This window comes from Balaenoptera musculus, chromosome 17, assembly GCF_009873245.2.
Source record: "Balaenoptera musculus isolate JJ_BM4_2016_0621 chromosome 17, mBalMus1.pri.v3, whole genome shotgun sequence".
Taxonomy (NCBI): domain Eukaryota; kingdom Metazoa; phylum Chordata; class Mammalia; order Artiodactyla; family Balaenopteridae; genus Balaenoptera; species Balaenoptera musculus.
Genome location: NC_045801.1, coordinates 74,688,954 through 74,708,830, shown reverse-complemented (window position 1 = coordinate 74,708,830; position 19,877 = coordinate 74,688,954). Strand labels below are relative to the sequence as shown.

Sequence of the window (19,877 nt, the reverse complement as noted above, 5' to 3'; positions counted from 1 at the left end):
AAATGCTGGAATATCACCTTATAAAAAAATCACCTTAAGATTAGTTTCCAAGAGTACATTTCATCTACAAGTGAAGCTCTAAGGATCTTATGTTTTTTAAAATCACTTGTATGACATCTGGACTTTTTCTCCAGTCATTCCTCAGTGTCCTAGTGAACGCTTCTTACTCTGGCCATTCCAGGGTCTCTTTACTGAAGCAATTATTTTACTTATACTCTAGAAAGACCAACTTGCTCTTCCTGCTTCTGTACCCATCCCCCACCCCCACGCCCCCCTCAGCCAAGTCAATTCTTCTTCTATCAAAGAAATCTCCCATCCTTCCTGGCTTACAAATACGCCAATGGCGTTCTAACCCACAGGATAAAGTCCCATCACAATCTGAGAAAGGCCTACCTCTGTGTACGTAGATAATATGTACCCAGTGAACAAGAAGGCTCTTCATGCTGAAGGTCATGATTTAGCCTGCAATTCTTCTTCCTCAAAAGCTCTTTTAAATTTTGATTTTGTATCATTTCTTTCCACGCTGTTATCTGCATTTACTTTCCTAACACCCTAAATTCCCTAATAATAACTTAAGAAAAGTACTTTTATGGCAATTGCTAAACAAATACAAATAGAATAGAAAATTCCCAAGTATCAATCACCTAGTTTCTGTAGTTGTTAACATGCAGTCATTCTTGTTTTGTGTACAACACCCCAGAACCCTGCTGGATTTTAGATAAATTCCCAGACATCCTATACTTCATTTATGTATACTTTAACATGAATCTCTGAAGATAAGCTCTTTCAATAAATGACTTATCATTGTCGCACCTAAAAAAATTAATAATTCCTTAATGTCATCAAGGATACAGCCAGGATTCACATTTTTCTATTTCATAAGTGTGTTCTTATAGTTGGTTTGTTCAAATTGGAACACAAAGTCCATATTACATTTAGTTGACATGTCTCTCAATATCTCTTAATCTAAGGCAACTTTCATTTTCCTGCATTACGAACTTTGCTAAACACATCTCTGTGGTTTTCCTCTATCCCATTTCCTTTATATAATTGGTAAGATTAAAAGACTTGACCAGCTGGGGTTTGATTTTCTGGTAAGGGTTCGTCAGAGGCAGTGCACATGTACTTCCCTCATATCAGGAGGCCGCAGTGGGTTCAGGTAATGCCTATCTTGATACGTGCATTAAAAAATTTCTCAGCAGCTTTTCATCTGCTGGTTTAGCAGCCATTGAAGATTCTGTCTACATCAGGGGTTGGCAAACTTCTTCTATAAAGAGCCAGATAGTAAATATTTTCGACTTTGCAGGCCATTTGGTCTCTGTCACTATTCAGTTCTACTTCCGTGTTGCAGGAAAGCAACCACACACAATATGTAAACAAGTGGGTGTTCCAATAAAACTTTATTTACAAAAACAAGTAGCAGGCCAGATCTGACCACAGTCTGTCGACCCCTGATATAGATCCATTATTCACTAGGGGTTGAAATTTTTAACATTCCCTCTGTGTTATTATCTAGAATTCATCAACAAAGAGCAGCTTTAATTATCTGTGATTTGGTTACCCTAAAGTACAATTTGTACAAGGAAAGCAGGAAAAATGCTTGATTCTTTATCAAGTTTTAGAAAAATGAGTTGGTGTCCTAGTATTCTTCAGAGGTAACTGATATACATATATATACACACACACATATATGAAATAATATATTTATATTACATATACGTCATTATGAACTCATGGATTTGAGCCCTTCTGACACATTTCAATCCACTGCCCTCAGTATTCTTCTCTGGTGTTCAATCTGTCCCATTTTTTTGCCCAGCTCTTCAGGGTGGCCTTGTGCCCTTTTAATTCACATGCAGTCATTTTTGATACCTTCCTTACTTTCCAGTCTGACAAGATGGTCCAGGCTCACCTCCCACATTTCCTCCCCTGATTTAGACTCAGACACTTCTCCAAAGAGCCCTCGTTCCTTTTAGTGGAGAATAGCATTCAGAGTAGCTCACTGCTACTGCATTCTAACTAGGCCTTTTCAGAGATCCGAAAATCTTCCTTACCTTTCATTCTGACTGCCCTTGTGCTGAATATGATTAGCTGTATGCTGTTCAAAGTAGTACTCCTCCAAGTTAAGCAGGAGCAAGGAAAATCTAAATTTGGAAAACAAAACAAAACAAAAACGCATGTTTATTGTATTTTTTTTTTAAGTATAAGAAAGCAGAATATTTCAAGCATGTGTTCCCAAAGTGCTTTTCCATCCATTACATCAACAAACACTTATTAAGTGTATATTATATGCTAGGCCCTCTTCTCTATCAAGACAGACCTGCCCAGCTATGCCAAAAATAAAATAAATAAAATTGTTTACCAGGTGGATTTATTATTCCTTTACAGAAACTCCAAATTTCATGAAATAAAACCATGTGTAAAACAGATAGCTGGTGGGAACCTGCTCTGTGATGACCTAGATGGGTGGGATGGGGGTGGGTGGGAGGGAGGTCCAAGAGGGAGGGGATGTATGTATACATACAGCTGATTCACTTCACTGTACAGCAGAAACTAACACACCATTGTAAAGCAATTATACTCCAATAAAACAACAACAACAACAAAACTTACTGTTGCCCGAACAGAGCTCGGAGCTTTCCCACCTACAGAGTGTTCATCCTTTGTTCCCCATGACTACACACGAGGCTTCCCCACCCCCTCTTCCCCACCACACACCATTCTCCACTGTCATGGCTCGTGGGTGGGTGAGTTTCTCTTGCTACTCCCACAAGACCAGTGCCTCTGAGAGGCAGATCTTTAGATATTCCTGTTATAACCAATCTAAGGCTTTGTACACAACAGGTATTTAATAGATAAAACAAGTAAGCTGAACCAAATGGGAATGAAAATCAGTTCTTTTTAAAGCTTTAAGTACTTTAAACTATTAAAAACAAAATAAAGTAACAGAAAAAGTATTAATTTAGTTGCATGGCCACAGAAACAAATATATGGCAAAGAACTGAAAACAACTGTTTTGTTTATTTTGTGGTAAGGACCAGGAAACATCAACAGCATCCAGAGTTACGGGGAGAAGTTTTCATGAAAAGTGTGGTACTTGAGATGCGTCTTCAAGTTCCGGTGTCTTAGAGGAAGACATCTAGATTAAATACAGCAGAATAAACATAAATGTTTATTTCTGCTCCCTCTGGAAAAACACTACAATATGAACAAAAATATTTTCAAAATAGTAAACCCCCCCCCCCCAAAAAAAATAGTAAAACCTACAGACTAAAGGAAATTGGAGAGACATAAAAGCAGATGAGAGATACCAATATATTTGTGAGACACAGAAAGCAGATGGGAGCAATCAGCAGTGATCAGAAGCCAAAAGAGCAGATGCCTCCAGAAAAGGTACCAACCAGGAGAAAACCAAAAGTTCTACAACTGTAGGTATCAGGTACCAAGAAGGTAGGGATGAAGCCTAGGGGGATGGTTGAAAGTCCAAATGAGGCCAGCAGCCAAGATTCCTCCCCTGATGGTTCTCCCTACACATGGTTTTTCAATACCAAAATTAAACAAGAGACTCCAAACTAGGCATCAAGCACAGTGGAGAGCAGCACTATTGCATGAAAAGATAGTGATTAAACAGAAAGCAGGAAGACATATAACACTCCAAGCAGCAGACTGTGGGTTATTTTTGGAAAAAACTAAATAGCCCTAGAGAAAAGACCTATGCATACTAACATTTCAAAGAACCTTCTACAACATCATCCCACACTGAAGCCCAACAGAAAAGGCCTACCCACAGTGACACAGAATTACATGCTTCACCCTTAAATATGAATGGACACCCCAAGATCACCAGCCTCTAATGTGAAAGAACTAGACCAAACAAGCAGAAGAACACAGCTTGAAAGACTAGAGACAATGAACAGAAGAAAAGGTCAAAAGACTATAATTAATATCCTTACAAAGAAGAAATTATATCCATGAAACAAGATACTGCTTGCTTTAAAACAAACTGAACCAACAGAAAAATAACTCATAAATTAAAAATGATGACAGCGGGAACTAGCTTTACCATCAAAACAGGCAATTTTTATTGGCCTGTTCTACATTTTAAAATCCATGAACAAGAATTAGTCATAGGCTAAACTGCCAGAGCTCATTGTAAAATGCTCACTATTAATACTTATTCTGAATTTCAGTGCAACCACTAAAGTTCAGATTGGTAGGAGTGTCCTTTGATGCCCGAGATAATTTCCAAGAAGGTATAAATCAGAGAGATACTAAGTACCTTGGCCCTTACTTTTAGCTTGTATATTAATAAGTTGAAACCTTTTGCTTGGGCTGGAGCTATGCAACCCTCTCTCCTCCTTCTTCCTCTCCCCACTCCTCCTCTTAGAGACAGGGTAAAATAAGTATTCGTCAATAAGACAATGGCATAATTTTGTTGCTATAAAAATAGCCTTCATAGACAACCAGCTCTTCCATATAATTTTTAAGATATAATCCTATTTTTAATACTGTTAAAATGTCCATACCAGCCAAAGCCATCTACAGATCCAATGTAATCCCTACCAAAATCTCAACGGCATTTACTGCAGAAATAGAAAAAAAAAAAAAAATCCTAAAATTCATACAGAATCAGAAAGTCAAAACAATCAAGAATGAAAAACAAAGCTGGAAGCCTCACAGTTCCTATATCAAAAGATATTACAAAGCTACAGTATTAAAACAGTGTGGTACTGGCATAAAGACAGACATATAGACCAAAGGAACAGAATGGAGAGCTCAGAACTAAACTCTCATAACTCTGGATCTTTTTGACAAGAGATTCAAAGCCACACAATGGGGAAAGGACAGTCTCTTCAACAAATGATGTTAGGAAATCTGGATATTCACATGCAAAAGAATGATGCTGAACCCTTCATACTATATATAAAAATTAACTCACAATGGACTAAAGACCTAATTTTAAGACCAGAAACTATAAAACTCCCGGAAGAAAACATAAGGTGAAAGCTTCATGTCACTGGATTTGGCAATGATTTCTTGGATATGACACCAAAAGCACAGGCAACAAAAGCAAAAATAGATAAATGTGACTACATCAGATTTAAAAACTTCTATGCAGCAAAGAAAACAGTCAACAAACTGAGAAGGCAACCTATAAAACTGAAGAAAATATTTGCAAACCATATCTGATAAGGATTTAATATCTAGAATATATAAAGGACTCCTACAACTACTCAACAACAAAAATTAACCCAATTAAAAAATGGGCAAAGGACTTGAATAGGCACTTCTCCAGAGAAGAAGATATGCACATGGCCAGAAAGTGTATGAAAAAGACACTGAACATCACTAATCATCAGGAAAATGCAAATCAAAACCTCATATACTATTAAAAAAATAACAAACATTGGCGAGGATGTGAAGAAATTGCAGGTGGAATTGTAAAATGATGCAGCTACTATGGAAAACAGTATAGAGGTGCCTCAAAAAATTAAGAATAGAACTACCATATTCAGGTTCCCTCCGGTAGGCCTATGACGTCTATCCTCCATCATAGCTTCACGGATTCACATATCTCTCATTACCTGCTTCTTTAGCTATTCTTTTTAGCCCTTTCAAGTCACCTAATTGCTCCAGCAACCAGGACATTTTTATTGACTCTTGTTCATTAAAAGGCTTGGCTTCCAATGCTCCACGCCTAGAGCCAGAATCAAAACTACAATGAGGTATCACCTCACACCAGTCAGAGTGGCCATCATCAAAAAGTCCACAAACAATAAATACTGGAAGAGGGTGTAGAGAAAAGGGAACCCTCCTACACTGTTGGTGAGAATGTAAACTGGTATAGCCACTATGGAAAACAGTACGGAGGTTCCCTAAAAAAACTAAAAATAGAACTACCGTATGATCCAGCAATCCCACTCCTGGGCATATAGCCGGAGAAAACCATAATTTGTTGTTTTTCTTTTTTTTTTAATAAATAAATTTATTTATTTATTTATTTTTGGCTGCATTGGGTCTTTGTTGTTGTGCACGGGTTTTCTCTAGTTGCGGCGAGCGGGGGCTACTCTTCGTTGCAGCACGCAGGCTTACTGCGGTGGCTTCTCTTGTTGCGGAGCACGGGCTCTAGGCTCGCGGGCTTCAGTAGTTGCGGCACGCGGGCTCAGTAGTTGTGGCTCGTGGGCTCTAGAGCACAGGCTCAGTAGTTGTGGCACACGGGCTTAGTTGCTCTGTGGCATGTGGGATCTTCCCAGACCAGGCATCGAACCCGTGTCCCCTGCATTGGCAGGTGGATTCTTAACTGCTGCACCACCAGGGAAGTCCCGAAAACCATAATTTGAAAAGATACATGCAACCCCAATTTCACTGCAGCACTATTTACAATAGCCAAGACATGGAAGCAATCTAAATGTCCATCGACAGAGGAATGGATAAATATGATGAGGTACATATGTACAATGGAATGTTACTCGGCCATAAAAAAGAATGAAATAATGTCATTTGCAGCAACATGGATGGACCCAGAGATTATCATACTCAGTGAAGTAAGTCAGAGAAAGACATATCATATATCACTCATATGTGGAATCTAATTTTAAAAAATGATATAAATGAACTTATTTACAAAACATAAACAGACTCACAGATTTTGAAAACAACCTTACCAAAGGGGAAAAGGTTGTGGGGGAGGGATAAATCAGGAGCCTGCAATTAACATATACACACTACTATACAGAAAATAGATAACCAACAAGCAACTACTATACAGCACAGGGAACTCTACTCAATATTCTGTAATAACCTATATGGGAAAAAAATCTGAAAAGGAATGAATATATCTTTATGTATAACTGAATCACTTAGCTGTACACCTGAAACTAATACAACATTGTAAATCAACTATACTCCAACAAAATTTTGAAAATAAAATAAAAATAGAAGGCACTTCCCTGGTGATCCGGTAGTTAAAACTCCGCTTTCCAAATGCAGGGGGGCCGGGTTGGATCCCTTGTCAGGGAACTAGATCCCGCATGCCACAACTAAAGATCCTGCATGCCACAACGAAGACCCAGTGCAGCCAAATAAATAAATATTTTTAGAAATAAATAAATAAATAAAAATAGAACTACCATGTGACCCAAAAGTCCCACTTACAAATATATATCCAAAAGAACTGAAAACATACTATCAAAGAGATGTTTGCATATCCATGTTCACAGCAGCATCATTCACAGTAGCCAAGAGGTAGAAGCAACTTCAATGTGCGCTGATGGATAGATGGATAAAGAAAATGTGGCATATACACAGAATGGAATATGAGCCTTAAAAAAAGAAGGAAAACCTGTCACATGCTACAACACACATGAACCTTGAAGGCATTACTCTAGGTGAAGTAGGTCAGTCACAAAAAGACAAACACCACATCATTCCACTTACATGAAGTATCTAAAGTAGTTAAACTCTTACTAAGAGAAAAGAGAATGGTGGTTGCCAGGAGCTGGGGGGAGGCAGAAAGGCGAGTTGTTCAGTGGGGACAGAGGTTCAGTTTTGCAAGATGAAAAGGTTCTAGAGATCTGTCTGTCGCACAACAATGTGAACGTACGTAACACTACTGTACTGTGACTTAAAAATGGCTAGAATAGTAAATCTTAGGTGTGTGTGTTTTTAAGTTTCTTTTTGGATTTTTAAAAATTTTATTTAAGTATCTTATGTGTTTTTTATGCCAATAAAAATATAATCACATCAGCTATTGTACGACCAAAGTCATTATTTTGGTAAATGAATTATATCCTCCTTAATTTACCAATATGCCTATTTTGTAAGTAATGTAAAACACATGATAAAGGGATATAACCAAATCATATTATTCAAAGCCAAAGGATTAAGAAACTTTTCTGAGTTTATTTTTTTCTTTTTACTTAAGTATTCAGTTATACCTGCTTGAAAATTTTTGTATGTAAAAAGCATTACAGTAAAGTTTCATGGTGTTCTGAACAATGATTTTCAAAGTGCATTCCATGGAGTAAAAGGTTCCAAGCTTTAAAAAAAAATAAAAATAAAAACACTTTTATAATTTTATGATCTCCCTCATTAGTGGTGTATCAGACTGTAAATTATCTCTTTAGGAGACTCGGGGCCCTGCTCCTGGGTATTTCTTAGTTTACTCCATCTTTACAGAGGTGTAGTGACATTTTCTTTAGATAAACTGACTCATTCCGCAATTTAACTTTCCTGAAAAAGATGCTGTCCCATCCTCATGTCACCTAAATTGCAAAGCATACTGTTCAACACTTAACCAACAACGTAAAACAAGTTCACTCCAGGCAGCCCTCAGAGTTAACCCTGCATTCACGGCTACCCAACAATTATTCAACAGCCTGTTGATAAACAGTATTTATAATGGAGCCAGAAGATTTTGCTAGTCAATCATTTCTCTAGTTGGAGATGTAAAAGCACAGATGTAGCTTCACTGTGCTGAGGAGGATTGTGAGACCACAGGAAGTGCCAGGACACCTTAGTGACATGTGCACGGCGGCAGAAAGGGCCCGAGTGGCCTGTATCTGCATCTCTCCTCTGAACACCCCACTATCCTTGGATTAAGCTAGACTGTAGGGCCCCCACTACCTAGAGAGCTGGTTGAACTAAACTGGGCATTTTTGGTAAGCTTCTTAAAATGGCCTCTGAAACAAGGAATGAATTAAGAAAACGTTTAAGAGACAAGAACACTGTCCTGTGACCCACTGTTAGAAATGTGCCCCCAAGAATACATTTGACAGCAACCTCTGAATAGTCAAACAAACCTTACCTAACTATACGAACATCAATTTCTCCTTTCTCAATTCTGCTAGTAAGACATCACAAAACCAAACCTTATTCTCTGCCAGAGTTCAGCTGAACTAAATCTACTGCATTTTCCTGACCTACCAGTCAGAACTCTGTCAAAAAAGATCAGATTAGCATGAGATGACTTCATACTGAATTCATGCTGGAGACGGATGACAACTTCCTCTTCTAGCCGTTTATAAAAATCTGTCTGATCTAGAATTAGCACTAAACCTACTTATGCACATATGCTCTTTCTGCACCTTTCCAAGTTCCTACGTCATGGAAACATGCTGTGGTTCCAAACTCAAACTCTCCCAGGGGTTTACACCAGGAGACCTAGGCACACGGGTGCCCTCTGCATCTTTACCCATCTTCTGAAAGTCTAGCCTGTCACTTTCAGTCTGATGGTATTATTAATAGAATACAAAATAAGAGCCACTTCCTCTGTCATGAGTAATATTTTACACTGCTGGGCTGGGCCTAGGCAGGAGCCTAGTTTTACACACAACTTCAGGAGACTTAAAAAATATATATATATATTTTAATCTGTAGCATCGTTTAAAGCCAGCACTCCTCTGGGGCTTTAACTTTCTTGATGCTAATTTATAGGACTGTGACATCCTCTTAATCTGTCCTTGGTTGTTGCCCTTCTTGCTTTATATATTTTTAAAAAAAAATTGTAAGCTCGGAGGAACACTACGTGTACCACCATTCTATGTTTATTTGCTTGTCTGATTTTTTGTAACTCTTCACCAAAGACCATTTGGATTGGACGTTCTGAATTATATTTCTGACAGTTTGACAAACTTCCTAGGTCAATATCCTTTTCAGAACTGTCCAGTAATGATCCTGTTTTTTTCCCCTTCCTTGAAACTTACAATATCTACCTTCTGAAAAATTTAGTTTCTATGCATGTCAGAATCCTTCTTAATCCCCCTGGGCTTCAACAATAAATAACTTGATAGGACTGCCTTTTCTGATGGTTTCTGTCATTGCTACGTGGTTAATTACTCTTTAATATTCAGAATTTTGAAAAGTTCTCGAGTTCTCTGCCTTAAAATAATTTAAAACTTCAACAAGGGAAGGCAAGGAACGGGAATTAGATCTCATCAAGCTTTGGCTAGGTAAGGGCTCTCATTTTCTGTGTTGCCACTTCCTGTTTTCAATCTCCATCAGGTACACATCCACCATTTTTTTCCACCCACTTAGGTGGCCTGTAACAAATGAACACAACTATGTTATCTCTGTTCCTCTTTCCAGTAAGTCCTCTGGGTTTTTCCGTGTGGTTCATGGACTCCCCCTGCAGACGCAGATCTTCTTGGCCTTCAGAGCCCACTGCCTCACCTCCTAATGGGTCTCCCCTTTCTGAATAGGTCTACAGCTTTTTAGCACTCGATTCTGATCTTGAGTCCCATCCCATCAAGCTTCAGTGACACCTAAACACATATTAATGCCCTTTTGTAATAAAACTTGACTCATTTTATTATCCATGTTCTATGCATTTTTGCAAAGAGACATCTGAGTGATAAAATATTATTTCTAGTCCCTGAACCAATTGTTTCCTCATGTAAATTACTGGCCCTTCCCCCCCAGAGTAGCATTTCGTGCCCGCTGTCCCCCAGCGTAACCAATTTCACTATTTCATCTGGCCTTCTGATACCTTCCCTTGGGAGTAAGTTTAAAATTCTATCAGACCCTAGGAAATTACATTCTCCTTTGACTATGTGAGATGCAGTTACTTCCGGGCCAAGATGGTTCAGATATCGAAATCCCTTTCACTGACACCATCCATAAAGCCAGTCGTTTCTATTTTCAAGTCTCAACAACCTGTGAGAACAAATGGCCAAAGTATCACCTATGCTCTCAAAGTCTTTCAATTTCTTCACCAAGGGTCACAGCCCCAGGAAGGATGCTTCCATGAGCCTTCTCTACACTATCAAGAAGATAAAGGTGGAAGACAGTTTGAAGGAACAGACAACAAGAAATCTAGATGAATGCTTAATTACTGTAATCTACAACAGTGCTTCTCGAGCTTTAAGCATCTGGGGATCTTGTTAAAATGCAGATTCTGAGGGACTTCCCTGGTGGCCCAGTGGGTAAGACTCTGTGCTCCCAATGCAGGGGGCGTGGATTCGATCCCTGGTCGGTGAACTAAGATCCCACGTGCTGTGTGGTGCAGCCAAAATAAAAGAAAAAAAATCAAATTAAAAAAGAAGACAAAAAAAAAAAAAAAAGCAGATTCTGATGCAGAATATCTGAGTGGAGCCTGAAATTCTGTATTTTCTAACAAGTTCCCAGGTAGAGCTAATGGGATGGCCCATGGACCACACTTAGTAACAAGGTACTAATGTCGCCATAAACCAGGCGTGGAGCATTCCTGAATCATTCTAAGTTTCAGAGATACCGTAAAAATAAGCACTGGCCTAGGATTTAAAACAGAAGCAGCATGCTGTGGCAGAAAAGGGGCTGGTGGACTGGATCAGAGGACATTTGCTCTAGGCTTAGTGCAGCCATGTCTTGGCTTTTGGACTTTTAGTCAAACCACTGCTTACTCAGGCCTCCAGCTATAAAGTGAGGGGAGGGAGCTATAGATTAGATTACCTCAAAAGTCCTTTCTTAACCAGTGGGTTTATAGATTAAATAAACCTGGTCTTAAAGAAATCAGCAGGAATTCCGTTTCCGGCATCATGGCAGATTAGATGCCCAAAGAAACAATCTCGATACAGATTCTCTAAAACTGCTGGATAAATTGCTAAAGATTTCAAATGCTTGGCTGAGGTGATGGAAAAGTAAGGGAAAGTCTTAGAAGAGAGAAACAAAAGTCAGCAGGCACTGGAGCAGTCTTTTCCCAGCTCTGAGTAACAGAGCCTGAATTCAGGAGGGGACAGTCATGGGGGGAGGGGGAGGGAGTAGAAAAAGCTAGGATCCCTAAAGTAACACCCTTTGAGGGTGGAAATAAAAAACCACCCACCCTACCTGCCCTAGAGGGATATGGTAGGACCTTGGCTCTGGGCTGGGGACAAAAGAAGTTTCCTTTAGAGTCTGAAACCACAAGCCTGCCTTGACACACATTTGGGGCTAGAATTCACACTACCTTTTTAGCCCAATAAAACTCAAAACAAACCACTGTGGTCTCTCCCCCAACCCCAGGCAGATATACATGCAAACGCTTTCTGGAAAAATACACTTTAAACCCAGATCTCCAAGAATTCCCGAAAATAACTCAAGGAACAAAAGGCCACAATCCAAAATAATAAATCAAGTGAGGAAGTAAGATTACTGAATGGAGGTCAGTACAAGTAGCAAACTACTCAATGAAACCTATAAAGGCTACAGATAATTATTTTCTGTATCTGATCATTACAAGGATAAGTTTAAAGGAAACTAGAAGAAAAAAATTAGTAAACGATGAGATGGATTTAAATAAGCCACAATGCAGCACAGAAAAAATCAAGATAAGTATTAAACAGTCATTTTGAGATATTAAAAGAATGGGGAGAAGCAATATTCCAAGAGCTAAAGGCTTGGCTACAAATTTTCCAAAACTATTCCAGCTTTAGGAACCCCATCCAGGAGAGATGAATAGAAGGAAATGTCTGTGTAGACAAACAGCAAAACACTACAAAGAAGAGATCTTAAAAAGCAGCCAGAGAAAAGGCAGATTCCTTACAAATAGCAATGAGATGAATGACAGGGGTTTGTTGCAGGCTGGTCTCCCAGAACGGAAGGTGGCCGCCCACAAAGTTCCAGAGAGACCTGCCCTGACCTGTGTTAAAGGCAACAGTCTGGGTCAACAAGATTGAACCCCTGGGACTTCCCTGGTGGCGCAGTGGATAAGACTCCGTGCTCCCAGTGCAGGGGGCCCGGGTTCGATCCCTGGTCAGGGAACTAGATCCCACACGCATGCCGCAACTAAGTGTTCACATGCCACAACTAAGGAGCCCACCTGCCGCAACGAAGGAGCCCGCCTGCTGCAGCTAAGACCCAGCGCAACCAAATAAATAAATAAATACATAAATATTAAAAAACAAAACAGAAAAACAAGGTTGGACCCCAGTACCTTAATCATGCCAGAGGAAGTGTTGGCAGCTCCCTAACCGTGAACACAGACATGTGAACCTGCCCGGCCATATTACGCAGACTCAAGTGCAACGCTTAGACAGCCCCCAGTCAAGCCAGGGAAGGGAGCAGTCCTACCCACAGCCACAAATGTCGCACTGGGCCTGGCGAGCAAGGTTCCATCACAGCGTACCTCCGCTGTGTCCCAGCCCTGGGTCGCCCCATGGGGTCCAGGCTTCTCCTGGAGTCTGCAGCCTGACCCTGCCAGGGAGCTAAGAGCCACACCAGGAGGGCACAGCGCATCTGTTACTGACCTCTCTCTCCTGTGTTGAGTCTCCCCCACCACTGTTGCTCCAGCAAAAGCCTGATGCATATTCCTGGCCATTTGCCTTCGTTTGCAGAATCTTCAAAAGGCTGAGAGAAGTATACATACAGCAAAACCGATTTTCAAAACAAGGGCAATATAGGGACATGTTCAGACAGACAAAAACAAACAGAGTTTACTGTCATCAGACCCTCATCAGGGGAACTTCTAAAGGACACTCTTCAGGAAAGAGAAAATTCTGTAGGGAAGATATTATATGCAAGAAGGAATGCCAAGACAATGGTAAATATGCATGTAAACTATACAAGCATTAACTAAACAATTATAATGTCTAATTTGTAGGCTTAAAATATATTGAAAATACTGGACAATAACAGACTATAATTTAAGATGGGCCAACAGGAATTAAGTGTTCCAAGGTCCCAATATTGTTAGGAAGGACGGTAAGGAGAATGAGTAGCCTCAGACCTTAAGTTAAATATAAATGTTAAAATTTCGAGGGTAAGCACTAGAAAAACAGAAACAATATATAACTTCCACACTCTTCAGGAAAAATGAAAGGGAACAAGGGGATCTTAGTTAATCCAAACAAAGGAAAAACAAGACAAAATTAAAGAACAAAATAAAAGAGTAAAAATGATTCCAAATAAATTGGTAATATTAACAAATGTAAATGGACTAATCTGTCAAGACAAGAAATATCAGAACAAATTAATAAAAAGCCCAACTACAAACTATTTATAAGAAATAAGCCTAAAATCTAAGGACAAGAAAAGGTGGAAGTAAAAGAATGAAAAATTATATATAATGCAAATAACCAAAAGAAAACTAATATAGTTATATTAATATCAGACAAAATAGAAAAAAAATCATTACTAGGAATAAGGAGGTCATTATCCATTGATGAAAGATTCAATCTGCTATGAAGACATCAATTCTAAGCTTAAATAGACTTAATAACATACCCTGAAAATAGTTACAGCAGAAATTGCTAGAAATACAAGGTGAAGTTAGCACCATGAATCCTCTCTCAATCAGAAAAAATTCATTCAAGATCTAAACAACCAACAAGCTTAACATAATAGATATATATACAGAATCCTGTACCAATATTAATATACATCTATTTTCCACCTCACATCAAACATTTGTGAAGACTGACTACATACTAAGTCATAATACAAAATTTCAAAGTATTAGTATTATACAGATTCCATTCACTGAACACGTTAAAAAATTTAAAAAAAAAAAAGATAATTTTCAAAATCTATGAGTTGGAAATGTTAAATATCTGATGAGTAAAAGATGAAATCACAGTGGCATTTAGGAAAAAACCAAGCAATGAATTCCTTAAATGCCCACTCCCATTTTATATCACATTTGAAAAACCACACAGCAAACACACTCAAAATCCATTTATGGGAGATTCTGGTGTCTTCTTAAAAGGTAGCCATTTTGGAAGACGCTAATTTGAGACAGTAATAAGGGAATAAGGTGATAGGCTAGTAACGGATTTTGGGTAAAGCCAGTATAAATGCTAAGTTAATCAAAAAATTAGCAACATTTATTTCCACTTTCACTGTTTTTCTGTTATGTAAGAAAAATAACTATGATGTAAAGAAGTAGGATTTATGTTGATTTCTCTCAGCCCATCAGCAGTCCTGACTAACTGAGCGCTGATTCTGCAGTTTATCTCCATTTTCGACACCTGGCAAATCCCAGAGAGGTATTAAAGGAATAGGATGACCCTTCTTAGAAACGAAAGATTAAACCAGAGTCTAACAAATCACTTTGCCATCTCAGCAAGTATTTTCAGTATAACAAATACAGAATCAATTGACAAAATAAACCTATTAAGTAAAAGATATTTAATATCAGCCAAGAAATTTAATATCAGCATAAGCAAGAGAATTATCCACACATGGAATGTTTGAAGCAAAGCTGAAGTCTAAGGAATGCCTGTAAAACGATTAATGTAATATGTGAGCCCAACACAGAACTCATAATCATCATGTTTTATCCTGGAATGACAGCTTACAAGCCACAGCTAAGTAATTTGTTCTGTGACACTGTAGAGAGAAAACTGACTCTCTTCCAGTGGGGACATGCCTCAACTATCTCAATTTCTATATCATCCAAAAAGAAAACAGCTGTGGTTCCACCACACCACTCCTAGATGTGAATGTAAAAAATATACAACAATTAGCTTACTCCTAAATCTTGAAATAGAAATATCTTAAATAGCAGCTGTTTGTAGAATATCCTCATATGCTAGCCCACTGTACACATCTGCCATTCCCAACAATTCCAAGGGAAGCTATATGAATTGTCTTTTTAGATTTTTTTGGATTTATCTTTACACCTGCAATGGACATTTTAGAACACCAGTAAGATCAATATGGTTCCTTCCATCTAAGTCTTAAGCAGGATAACAGTGTACTTAATCTGAATAGCCAAGTACCTCTTGTTTTCTAATACTGAAAACTACCCAAAGCATTTCTCTATAGCATCACCAATAAATGATACCACTGTATAGTTGTTTAAATCAGAAACCTGAGAGTAGAACTGCTATGTTTAGCAAGTAAAAATACAGGACACCTAGTTAAATTGGAATTTCAGATAAATTACAAACATTTTTTAGTATAAGTATGTACCAAATATCACATGGGACATACTTATATAAAAGGTTACTCACTGTTCGTCTGAAATTCAAGTTTAACTGGGCATCCTGTATTTTACCTGAGAACTCCAAGCTGGGATTCTTCCTCTATTACCTCCTACATGCAGCCCACTCGGCCAAGGCCTATCAATGCTACTTCCTAAAAACATCTAAAATCCATCCACATGGGCTTCCCTGGTGGCGCAGTGGTTGAGAATCCGCCTGCCAATGCAGGGGACACGGGTTCGAGCCCTGGTCCAGGAAGATCCCACATGCCACGGAGCAACTAAGCCCGTGCGCCAGAACTACTGAGCCTGCGCTCTAGAGCCCGCAAGCCACAACTACTGAGCCCGCATGCCACAACTACTGAAGCCTGCGCGCCTACAGCCTGTGCTCCGCAACAAGAGAAGCCACCACAGTGAGAAGCCCGCGCACCACAACGAAGAGTAGCCCCCGCTCGCTGCAACTAGAGAAAGCCCGCGTGCAGCAACGAAGACCCAACACAGCCAAAAATAAATAAATAAACAAATAAAAAATAAAATCCATCCATTTTTCTCCATTTCTTCTGCCACCACCTTGGTCTAAGCCACCAATCTAAGAATCTCCCAACAGCCTCTCTGCTTCTACTTTTGTAGAAATATCACTTATTCTAAATATATCAGCATTTATTTCTCTTAGTATGAAGTTGGTGCTAACTTCAAGTTTCTCCTTTCTGGGTCATTATTGGGTAGCAGTAGAAATCTCAAATCTCTAAAGCAGCGTGAGAGGGACCAATGAAACTGCAACTCCGAAGAAGTGAGGCTTTCATGGTGACCTCTGAAACAGTTCCAAGGAAAGTAACAGTTCTCTTGGGTATGCCGGAGTCAATGACCTCTGTCCATCATTTTGCTAAATGGTGTTTATTGCCACAAAGAGATAAGCTAGGGGAAAAAAACCTGTGCAGCCACGGTAAACTTGGGGCTCAATAAAGTTGGTTTAAAATACTCTTATCTTGGGACTTCCCTGGTGGTCCAGTGGTTAAGAATCCGTCTTGCAATGCAGGGGATGCGGGTTCGATCCCTGGTCAGGGAACTAAGATCCCACATGCTGCGGCGCTACTGAGCCCTTGCACCACAAGAGAGCCCATGCGCCTTAACTACAGAGCTCACGTGCTCCGGAGCCCACGCGCCACAACTAGAGAGAAGCCCGCGCGCTGCAACAAATAGCCCACTGCAAGGAAAGATCCCATGTGCTGCAACTAAGACCCAATGCAGCCAAAAAAAAAAAAAATCAAATAAATATTTAAAAAAATAAAATACTCTTGTCTTTCAGAAAGAATTCTAAGATTTAGAAAGAGACTGCTTGATTGTGAGACATATTCCTGTCATTTAAACTGCTATTCTAGGGACACCATCCTGGTTAGTGTAACCATCAACCCAAGGTTGCAAAGCCACGGGGCAGGGCATTAGAGAATTTGGTTAGTCAGGAAGTAGGATTCAAATAAAAATATGTGGCACTGACTTTTTCAGATTACCGATGCTTAAGAACAGTTGCTGCCTCCTGACTGATGAATAATTATTTTGTTGTGAGAGTTACAGTCATCCCTGAGTGCTGCTAGCCTGTCACACTGCCCGATCAATGGATACCAACAAAGCAGCTTATACACAGAAATGCCAGTGGAGACTTTAAGATCTGTGTGACGCTGCAGAGCTGTACAAGCTAACCAAATTAAACACAAATTACTGTCGTAGAAATAACTGTCAGGTCTAAAGAAAGCAGGATTCCCTGTATATCAAAAAGCCATAGAATTGTTACAAATGACTCTTAGATCATAGAACATGATGGCAATTCAAGTGTTTCAAAGTTCTTACAATGTAAATTTGAACATTCATCTATTTAATACAGAACACCAAGTCTTAATGTTGTTGGTACTGAACAAAGAAACTATTCATGCTCTTTCCACATGAAACAAGCGTTACAAATGAAGTCCCAACAGCCTCTTACAAGAGTGAGTTACTTTATTCAGGATCCAGTTATCATTACTCAATAAACAAGCCTGTCTGTGGATAAAGCCTAATCACGCTACCAAAATCGTTCTTGGAAGCCCTATCCAAGATACGTTTTTTTGGTATATCTTCTTCTCTACAGTGGAAAATGAAATTTCAGGCTATGGATATCCTGGCAGAGGCCAACATTAGAGATGAGAAAAAGGTATGAATGTTTGCACCGGGGTCCAGTCAATCCCCATACAAAGAAGTGTGGGCGCTGCAAGATCGCACAAGCTTTAAAGTCTGCCCTTGTATCTCATGTATAATCTGCTTCGTTGGTCCCCACTGATCACACAACATCAGGACGGGCTGGCAGCATTCCGATAAACTGGCTCCCACATCCAAAATTCTCTGTAAAATGACTCATTCCCAGCTCCTTTTGGCACCTGGGACCACAGACCCAAGGACCAGCAAGCTGTTTCACTAGAAATGCACTTGACGTCTACTTGGAAAAGTGAGCTTTCTCATAAGGGACTTCCCTTGGAGGCTGAGGATCAGAAACTCTTGAACCATAACTGCTTCGAGGCCATTTCAGCCTTTGCTCGTGGGACCCAAATCCTCACCGGGATGCCGGTGATCATGACTGTCGTGCCTCAGCGCTCAGGAGTTCAGAGCCTTCACATGCACTTACAATAAGGTCCACTGCTCGGCAGACAACGTCTGGCGGGTTGGACCTGGGCTTTTCTCAGAATCAGGCCTCCCGCAGAGGCTCTCTCCCAGCCCAGGAGGGCAGGGATCTGCCCAGGCATTTGCTTGAGGGCTGAAGTCGGCGGTAACAAGGCGCGGTGATGGGGGGCACCTGCATCTACCCCGCAGGCGGGGCGTCCCCGAGCCGCGCGGTGCCGCCCGAGAGTACAAGCCGGCGGCATGGGGCCGAGCGCTGGGACCCGGCGCCGGGGGTCTGGGGGTGGGCGTCGGGGGTCCGCCGAGCCCACTTACACCCCACGCCCCCCCCCAACCCGCGCGCGGCCCCTTCCGGGTGAGCCGCACCGCGACGGCGGGACCCGCGTGGCCGGCCGGGCTCCGCCTGCGCTCGGCTCCGCCGCGGGGTGGGCCCCGGTCCGGCTCGCGCTCCTGCCCCCCGGCCTCGGGCCCCCAGCGGGCCTGGCCTCTGCCCGCGGCTCGGCCCTTCCCCGGGCCGGGCGCTCACCTCTCCTTGGAGTAGAGCTGCAGCTGCTGCTCGCGCGGCTTCTTCCGGATAAACGCCATGGAGGGAGGGAGGGAGGGAGGGCGGCGCGGGCGGGGCGCGCGGCTCCGGCTCCGGCTCGGACTCCTCCGCCGCTCCGCTGCGCCGCCAGCCGAGGAGGTCGGGGAGCCGCGGAGGCGGGCCCGGCAGCAGGCCTGCGAGGCCCAGCCGGGAAAGCGCGCCTGCGGCCTGGCGTCCCGAGCGGCGGCGCTGGCGGCCCGGAGCCCACGCTGCGCCCGGCGTCCGGCAGCGCTCACCGCCGCATCCTCTCGGCGTGGGGACTCGGGGCGCCGTGACTCAGGCCGGAGGAGGGGCGCGCAGTCACCCGAGGCGCCCCGAGCTCAGCCGCCGGGTGCCCGGGACCCAGAGGCCGGCCTAGGGTCGCTCCTTAGGCCCCAAACGTCCGCCGCTTCACCAGCCACCCCGCAGCTCCGTTTCGCTACTTTACGCTTGAAGACGGAAGCCGGCCCGTAATCTCTGCCAATTTGTTGGCCACAGGGGTTCCGAATAACATTTGGGCCTTTCATCTCTTGGTAATTGAAATAATTAGTCACATGACTTTCTCTTTTTCTTAACAGCTTTATGTAACTCACATGCCAAATAATTCAGCTATTTATAGTGTACCGTTCAATGGTGTTTAGTATATTCACAGATATGTCCAATTATCATTACCGTTGAAACTAAGCAGGACCCGCGGGGCTGGAGGATCCTGGGTACCAAAGCCTTGTGCTCCTTGTTTTTTGTTTGAAGAAAAAGGCTGTGGTCTCCTAGGCCTTCCCTGAGTTGCAAAGGGCA

The 19,877-nt window shown here is 41.4% G+C and overlaps 1 protein-coding gene across 3 annotated transcripts in view; it reads right to left on the bottom strand.

Moving 5' to 3' along the window:
- NSMAF (neutral sphingomyelinase activation associated factor) overlaps positions 1–19,533 on the bottom strand; it is a 63,448-nt gene extending 43,915 nt beyond the window's left edge. The window contains exons 1-3 of one of the 3 annotated variants that reach the window (XM_036830725.1): positions 19,047–19,101; positions 13,200–13,299; positions 2,055–2,144 (exon numbers count right to left, since the gene is read on the bottom strand). In XM_036830725.1, coding sequence (XP_036686620.1) covers positions 2,055–2,144; positions 13,200–13,270 — 161 coding nt within the window. In that variant the 5' untranslated portion in view covers positions 13,271–13,299; positions 19,047–19,101. Of the gene's footprint in view, positions 1–2,054; positions 2,145–13,199; positions 13,300–19,046 lie in introns of all 3 variants that reach the window. The other 2 variants (XM_036830724.1, XM_036830726.1) reach the window with 2 other exon arrangements.
- Between the last annotated feature and the right edge of the window lie 344 nt (positions 19,534–19,877).